Source organism: Dama dama, chromosome 8 (assembly GCF_033118175.1).
Source record: "Dama dama isolate Ldn47 chromosome 8, ASM3311817v1, whole genome shotgun sequence".
Taxonomy (NCBI): Eukaryota; Metazoa; Chordata; class Mammalia; order Artiodactyla; family Cervidae; genus Dama; species Dama dama.
In genome coordinates this window covers 29079606-29087938 of record NC_083688.1, presented here as the reverse complement: position 1 = coordinate 29087938, position 8333 = coordinate 29079606, and the positions used below count along the sequence as shown (strand labels likewise).

The 8333-nt window shown below is 49.1% G+C and overlaps 1 protein-coding gene across 1 annotated transcript; it reads right to left on the bottom strand.

The window, feature by feature from the left end:
* Nucleotides 1–6770: 6770 nt before the first annotated feature.
* Nucleotides 6771–7469, bottom strand: LOC133060438 (small ribosomal subunit protein bS21m-like). The gene has a single exon (XM_061147919.1). It carries the CDS (start codon nt 7415–7417, stop codon nt 7154–7156), a length of 264 nt encoding a protein of 87 aa, XP_061003902.1. The 5' UTR covers nt 7418–7469; the 3' UTR covers nt 6771–7153.
* Between the last annotated feature and the right edge of the window lie 864 nt (nt 7470–8333).

The window sequence follows — 8333 nt, the reverse complement described above, 5'->3', positions numbered from 1 at the left end:
AGAAGACTCCTCGAGACAATGCAACTTGCAATAGGGGAATTTATTACTGACTCGAGCCAGGGCCTCCCGCCCTCACCAAGGGTGTGAGGACAAAAAGGCCCCGAGCCCCAGTTCTCTCGGGTATTTATTGGGTACAATCGGGTAGTTGGCGCAAGCGGATTGGTTACACAGTTGCAAGGCAATTTTTGTTGGCCCAATCCTTGTGGGCTTTCAGCTTTCCCCTGATAGGTTCCCCTTTTCTTGCTAGGCACATGTTGATTGGCTGGCTCCAGGTGGCCTGATAATTATGTTACCCCGGGAAACCAGGCCTACTCCTAATTTAGGCTGCCTGTCATGGCGTTAGCCGTGACAGCCTCACATTTCCCCCTTGTCTTTGTACTTTTGTAGAGGAATCTTTCTCTTCACCCTGTGAAATTGGCTGATATTGTTGTCTCAATACCATAATTTGGATGGTATTTAGGCGCTCCCTAATAAATGAGACCAGATGGTTTAAAATGCATGGACCAAAGGTCAGTTCACATTGAATCTTGAAGAAAAGGCAACCGCCTCATAATAGGGAGGCCTAATATTATAGCAAAGCCAGCAACCATTTGTTAAGTCCGGACGAGAGGCATTTAGGGTGAGATAAGCTGAGGAGATCATTTTCATAAGGGGGTCTGTTGGTGGGGACATGTCAACCCTGGGGGGGGGGGGGGGGGGGTCCCACGGTGCATGGAGTCAATCTATTAGCCTGACTTTGGTTCTGGGAGGGAGGCTTTGGGGTTGTTCCCTGGGGGGTGGGCTTCGGGGCTATCACCTGGTTTGGTCCTAAGGATACTTTGGGTGCCAAATAGAGTGGTCCCAGTTTTAATTTAAGCTCAAACCGGAATCTTGTGTCATAGCCAGTCTTGTAAAGACAGAGGCCCCAAGCTCGGCCAACATCCCACCTGATAAATTTCTTTTCTTTGTCTGTGAATTTGATCTGTAATGGGAAACATTGCCCGGGTTTGGATGATACTCCCTTAGTTGGACATTTCTGGGAATTCGGGGGTGACTTTACCTGAATGAGGTCCTTGTCGGAGTTAGTGAGCCAATGGACTGTTCTCGTGGTTTCGCAACCCCAAGCGGCGCAATAAAAAGAGTCAACTCCCCCACATTTTTCAATTTGGTTCCAATCTCTTCCTCCCCCCGGGCAGACATAGACAGGCACCTGTTCGTAGTACTGTGGGCCTTTTCGCTCACAGTTACGGGTGAACAGACCGAAAGAGCCGTGGTCAGTTGGTGGGGACCAAACCCATTACCGTCAGCCACCAGCACACACAAATCAAAGGTCAGTACTGGCCACCATGTCTCTTTGGGGGCCACGTTAGAGCTCGAATTAAGCACTTTTCCAGTCTCAGGATTGTAGATCACCCAAGTCAGGTTAGCTGGCTGATGGGGGTTGTGGCTGGTTGCTCCTGGGCCTATGAAAACTGTTATCAGCAGGAGAGTTAAGAGGGCTCTGGTCGTATGAGTTTCAGTTTCAAAGGATTTGACGGGTGAGGTCTTGTCTCCCATTCTGCTTGCGCCTTCTCCTGTTCTTCCGGGGTAGCTTGCCACACGTGATTGCAGTGAACCCAGGGCCCGATCCCGTCGGCCTTAACAGCAGTAGGAGTGGTAAGGAGAACAACATAAGGGCCTTTCTATCTAGGTTCTAATGCTTTAGATTGGTGTCGTTTTACCCAAACCCAATCACCTGGGCCAATATTATGTGAGGGGATGGTCCCCTTGCTTGGACCCTCGTGTATCTCTCGAATCAATTTCCAAACATGGCTATGCACCTTACTTAATGTCATCAGTGTTTGTTGGAATTGTCCCAAGGTAGGGGTTGGTAGGCATTTTCCCTCGAATATAGGACACACAGGAGGGGGTCTTCCATACAGAATCTCAAAAGGGGTAAAGAGCGCGAAGGGAAGGAGGGTCACCCAGTTCCCGCCAGTCTCTATTGCCAAATTTGTCAAAGTTTCTTTTAGGGTCCGATTCATTTTTTCAACCTGTCCTGAGCTCTGGGGATTATATTCACAATGTAACTTCCATTTTGTCCCCAGAGCTTGGGCCAGCCCTTGTAAAATCTGGCTCACAAAGGCAGGTCCGTTATCAGAGCCCACAGTCACTGGCAGCCCGTACCTAGGCACTATCTCCTCTAAGATCTTTTTAGCAACCTCTGTTGCTGTCTCTCCCTTAGTGGGGAAGGCTTCTACCCACCCCGAGAAGGTATCTACCAGAACGGACAGATAGCGATACCCGTACTTGCCTGGTCTCACCTCAGTGAAATCTATCTCCCAGTGTTGCCCTGGCTCTTATCCTCGGTACCTCGTTCCAGTGTGCTGCCTTTTCCCTGTCTTCATCAGCTGGCACGCTTTGCAAGCCTGGATTATCTGTCGTACAGTTGCATTTTGTCGAGGGAACCTCAGGCAGGCCGTCTGGAGAAGTGTCAAGGTCTTTTTCTCCCCCACGTGTGTAGTTGTGTGCAGGTGTTCACATAGGTGACGACCCAGGATGGCAGGCAATATCAGGTTGTTGTTTTGATCTCGGTACCATCCATCTTTGTCATCCTTCTGGAGGGTGGTATCCTCGTTGATCTAAACGAGGTCAGGGAGGGAATAGTCAGGGACTGGCGGCAGAGTCTCCATACCAGGAGGTGGAAGTCCCATGGTTAATATGGGGGCGGCGTAGTCCCGGCTGGCCGCTTCTCGAGCGGCCGCATCAGCAGCCCGATTGCCCCGTGCCCTAGGGTCTTCTCTTTTCTGGTGACCGGGGACATGTACAATTGCTACTGCCCGGGGCAGTTGAACAGCTCTCAGGAGCCTGCGGATCTTGGGCAGATTCTTGACTTCTTTTCCTTCTGCTGTTCTAAATCCCCTTTCCTGGTATATCGGACCTTGAATATGGACAGTGCTAAAAGCATATCGGCTGTCCGTAAAAATGGTGACTTTCTTCCCTTTTGCTTGTTCCAGAGCCTGTATTAGGGCAATCAATTCTGTTTTTTGTGCAGATGTGTTTGGGGGAAGTGTCTCAGCCCATATTATTTGTCCTGAATCATCAACTACAGCGGCTCCCGCCTTCTTTTGTCCATCTTTTACATAGCTGCTCCCATCAGTGAACCATACTAGCTCACTGTTGTTTAGCGACACATCAGTTAAGTCTTTTCGAGCCGCCAGGGCCTCAGCCAGTATCTCACTGCAATCATGGAGAGGGCGGTCCTTCTCTGGGTTAGGTAGAAGCGTGGCTGGATTCAGGAAGCAAGGGGTCTGAAAACGCACCCGTGGGGCATCAAGCATCAGGGCCTGGTAATGTGTCAAACGGGCATTGGAGATCCACTTACCCGGCGGCTGCTTTAAAACCCCTTCGATGGCGTGGGGGGTGTAAACCCAGAGTTGCTGTCCATACGTCAACTTGTCGGCGTCGCGGACGAGGAGGGCAGTGGCTGCAATGATGTGGAGGCAAGGGGGCCACCCAGAGGCCACCGGGTCCAATCGCTTTGAAAGGTAATGCCACCGGCCGCTTCCATGGTCCCCATTGTTGCGTCAAGACCCCCTTTCCTATTCCTTGTTTTTCATCTACAAACAGCTGGAATGGCTTATTTGGGTTAGGCAGGGCAAGGGCTGGGGCTTCTAGTAGGGCCCGTCTGAGTGTCTGGAAAGCCTGTTTCATTGGCTCAGTCCAAGTCCAGTTTGGGGTCTCTATTATTAAATACCTTTTCAGCTGCTTTCAGTAAGTCTTGTATTGTCTGTTTTCCTAACCCCTCTATCTTTTGTAATTTCCTCCTAATATCCAGGTCTGCCTGATTCACAAACACTAGTAGAACTGCAGCGCGTGATTTCTCAGCCTGGGGGTCCATAGGTGTATATTGCCTAAAGGCTTCCATTAGCCTCTCTAGGAAGGCTGACGGGCTCTCAGTGGGCTCTTGCCTTACTAAATTTACCTTCGCCAAATTTGTCGGCTTCCTAGCTGCTGCCCGCAGGCCAGCCATTAGAGTCTGGCGGTACACTCGGAGACACTCCCTACCTTCCACTAGCTCAAAATCCCAGTTAGGCCGCAACAGAGGAAACCCCTCGTCCACGAGATGAGGCTGGGCGGTTGGTCTCCCGTCGACCCCCGGGACCCGTTTCCGCGCCTCTGCCAGGATTCGCTCCCGTTCTTCCGTGGTGAAGAGCACCTGCAACAGCTGCTGACAATCATCCCAGGTGGGGTTATGAGTGAACAAAATGGAATCTAAGAGGTCAATGAAGCCTTGGGGTTTCTCCGAAAAAGGAGGATTTTGGGTTTTCCAATTATACAGATCACTCGTGGAAAAGGGCCAGTACTGATAGGTTCGCTCTCCGTCTGGGTTAGCTGGTCCCACCCGGATGGGGAGTGCCTGTACAGTAGATGAAGGTAACTCTGGGTCCCCACGATCCTGCTCACCCCTATTTCCTCTATTCCTTCTCCGGGGTCGGGGTTCCCTTATCTCTTCTGATTCAATGGGGGGGGGGGGGTGCTCCTCCCCCCAAGGGAACCTGCAACGGAGGAGGGGCATATGGCGGGGGCCTAATTTCCGTCTCCAAGTCAATCAGGTTCCGGTACGAGGATTCCTGCAAGACTGGTTTTGGGCCCTTATTCTTCTCGGCTTCCTCTGGGGGAGTGGGGGTTTTCATAACCAGGGCCTGTACATTAGGAGAATCAGGAAGTTTGTGAACAAAAGGTTTTAACCATTCGGGCGGATCTTCTACTAGATCTTGCCAGACCATAACATATGGGACTTGGCCCGGGTGGCCCCAGGGATCAGGAGCCATAATTTTCTCTTTCACTGCCCGAATAATAGAAGGTTGAAAAGTTCCCTCTGGAGGCCATCCAACTTGGAAGGCGGGCCACTCTGCAAAGCAAAAGGTTATTAGTTTAATCTTTGTAACCAGTAGCGACAGATCATACGCTCTAGCCCTGACATCCGAGAAATGATCAGTCATGAGAGAGAGTGGGGTAGATTCTCCTTGCCCCATAGCGAGAGTCAGAAGAAGGTCACTGAGAATTACCACCAAAAAATCCTATCGGGAGTGGTGGCGGCCAGGAGGTTGGCCTTGTGGTATGCTTCGTGGAACTATTTGAGTGCCTTAGTCATTGCACGGAAGTTTTCTTGTTGGGGGCAGGCACCCTAAGGGTTTCTAGCCCATTCCATGACCCCCTTATCCTTTCACGGGAGTCTTCCAGTGGCAGGCGCCCTATCGGCTCTTAAGTGCCTGTCCCGTGCCCACACAGACAGGTTTTTATTTGGCCAGATTCTCGGTTTAGAATACGAGAAAAAAGAAAAGAGTTTCACCCTCTCGGGCTCCCGTTACTGGGGCTGACTTGTAGGGAGGCCTTCAGAATCTGCCAGAGAGTAGCCCTGGCTGGGACTCGTCAGTTGCCCCGACAACTGTCTGCCTGTTCACTGAAACTCTCAGAAACAGAAATGAGGCTCCAAGGCTTTATAGGAGGAAGTAGACAACGACACACCAGAGAACAACGAGAGAGGAGACAGTTCCGGCAGCTATACAGACGCAAAAGGGCATAGAAAAACACATAGACAGACACACATCGGCCAACAACACAGAACTGAGGGGCGGGACCCCCTGAATCTCCCTATCCTCTGGAACAAGGGTCACCTTACCGAATGGTGTCCACCGTTCACCAGATTCAGGCTTAGGAGAGGAGGTCTCCTTCCCGCAGAGCCGGCTGCCTTCCAGCATGCTCGCTGGCCTCGGCCTCACGCCAGCCAGAATGGCCAATCCGTTCCCTCATGGAAAGCTTTCCCTCATGCCAGACACCTTCCTGCCTTTTAACAGGGCCTCGGATTTACACTGGACTTTCCAGACCTGCCTGAGCACCGGTGCTATTACCTGTCCTTTTTCCCCTTTGTTCCAAAGAGCGTTCTTCCCCGGACAAGGGATCCCGGACAAGCCCCCAAATGTTCTGCCCGTAGTCCGAATCCACGACCGGGAAAGAAGACTCCTCGAGACAATGCAACTTGCAATAGGGGAATTTATTACTGACTCGAGCCAGGGCCTCCCGCCCTCACCAAGGGTGTGAGGACAAAAAGGCCCCGAGCCCCAGTTCTCTCGGGTATTTATTGGGTACAATCGGGTAGTTGGCGCAAGCGGATTGGTTACACAGTTGCAAGGCAATTTTTGTTGGCCCAATCCTTGTGGGCTTTCAGCTTTCCCCTGATAGGTTCCCCTTTTCTTGCTAGGCACATGTTGATTGGCTGGCTCCAGGTGGCCTGATAATTATGTTACCCCGGGAAACCAGGCCTACTCCTAATTTAGGCTGCCTGTCATGGCGTTAGCCGTGACAGCCTCACAGGGTCGCAAAGAGTTGGATACAACTGAGCAACTGAACAATAACAACAACCCTTGGGGCCAGCTGTGTGCCCACAACCAGCTACTTCGTTGCCCATGCATCCCCTTCTTTAGTAAAATAGGAGAAATAATATGTCTTTGGAGTGAGGTAAGGATTAATTGAGATGACACATGTACAGTGCCTTAGTGCAAGAAGTGGCACATACTAAATGTCAATAAAAACTGCCTCTCTTTCCATTCCTTGTTCTGAAACACTATAACCATGTATCTCTAGAATGAAGAAGTGGTATGTAGAAAATAGAGCAGAAGCTGGAGTCAGATGGCCTGTGCTTATCTCAGTGCTGCCACTTACTGTCTGTATGTCTTTGGGCAGTTTACTTAACCTTCATGCACCTCAATTTTCTCATTTTTATTTTTTTTATTTATTTTTTTTACAAAACATAAAATTTACCATAATTGATCATTTAAGTGTACAATTCCATGGCATTAAGTACATTCCCATTGCTGTGCAAGTTCCACCATCATCCATCTCCAAACCTTTTCATCTTCCCAAACTGAAACTCATACTCATTAAACAATAATTTCCCATGCCCCTCCTGTCAAACCAGCCCTTGGCAACCAACATTCTATCCCTAGACTACTTTTTGACTCAGTTTGTCTTTTGACTTAATAAAAGAGAGTATCCACTGCTGACTAGTGGAATTGCTTCTTGCATATATGTGATTGAGTTTATTTTAAGAAAAGTAAATGGGATTGGAGGAAGAAAAGAGGTGCAGACAACTGGATAAAGGTTTTCATACTGGGCCTCCTATCCACAGGCCTCAGCAGCCCTGCCATGGATCTGCCTGATTCTTTCGCATCAAGAAGTTGATCTTGCGAGCCATTTCCATGTTGTAGATCCGCCGGCAGGTTTCATAGCTTTCCCTCTGTCGCCGACGGCAAGGCTTCTGGAAATACCGCCATCGCTTTATGTCCTCAATAAGCCCATCCATGGTAAGGATTCTGGTCAGAGTCCTGTATGCACCTTCCACGTTCCTTTCTTGTACCATCACCTTCCTGGCAATGAACTTCAGATGTTTTGCCATGACCTTGGATTTAAGTCTTCAATCTGCAGGACCCCTTAGCACCCAGCCAACTGGAAGCCAATTTTCTCATTTTTAAAACAAGGATGATCATAGCACCTACCTTATCAGGTGATTTTTTTTTTCTTTTTTTTTTTTTTTTTTTTTAATTAGTTGGAGGCTAATTACTTCACAACATTTCAGTGGGTTTTGTCATACATTGATATGAATCAGCCATAGATTTACACGTATTCCCCATCCCGATCCCCCCTCCCACCTCCCTCTCCACCCGATTCCTCTGGGTCTTCCCAGTGCACCAGGTCGGAGCACTTGTCTCATGCATCCCACCTGGGCTGGTGATCTGTTTCACCATAGATAATATACATGCTGTTCTTTCAAAACATCCCACCCTCACCTTCTCCCACAGAGTTCAAAAGTCTGTTCTGTATTTCTGTGTCTCTTTTTCTGTTTTGCATATAGGGTTATCGTTACCATCTTTCTAAATTCTATATATATGTGTTAGTATGCTGTAATGTTCTTTATCTTTCTGGCTTACTTCACTCTGTATAAGGGGCTCCAGTTTCATCCATTTCATTAGGACTGATTCAAATGAATTCTTTTTAACAGCTGAGTAATATTCCATGGTGTATATGTACCACAGCTTCCTTATCCATTCATCTGCTGATGGGCATCTAGGTTGCTTCCATGTCCTGGCTATTATAAACAGTGCTGCGATGAACAATGGGGTGCACGTGTCTCTTTCAGATCTGGTTTCCTCAGTGTGGATGCCCAGAAGTGGGATTGCTGGGAATCAACCTGCCTGACTTCAGACTCTACTACAAAGCCACAGTCATCAAGACAGTATGGTACTGGCACAAAGACAGAAATATAGATCAATGGAACAGAATAGAAAGCCCAGAGATAAATCCACGAACCTATG

What these genes read in the sequence shown, in the direction of transcription:
- LOC133060438 (XM_061147919.1), bottom strand. Translation starts at nt 7,417, where the DNA reads ATGGCAAAACATCTGAAGTTCATTGCCAGGAAGGTGATGGTACAAGAA.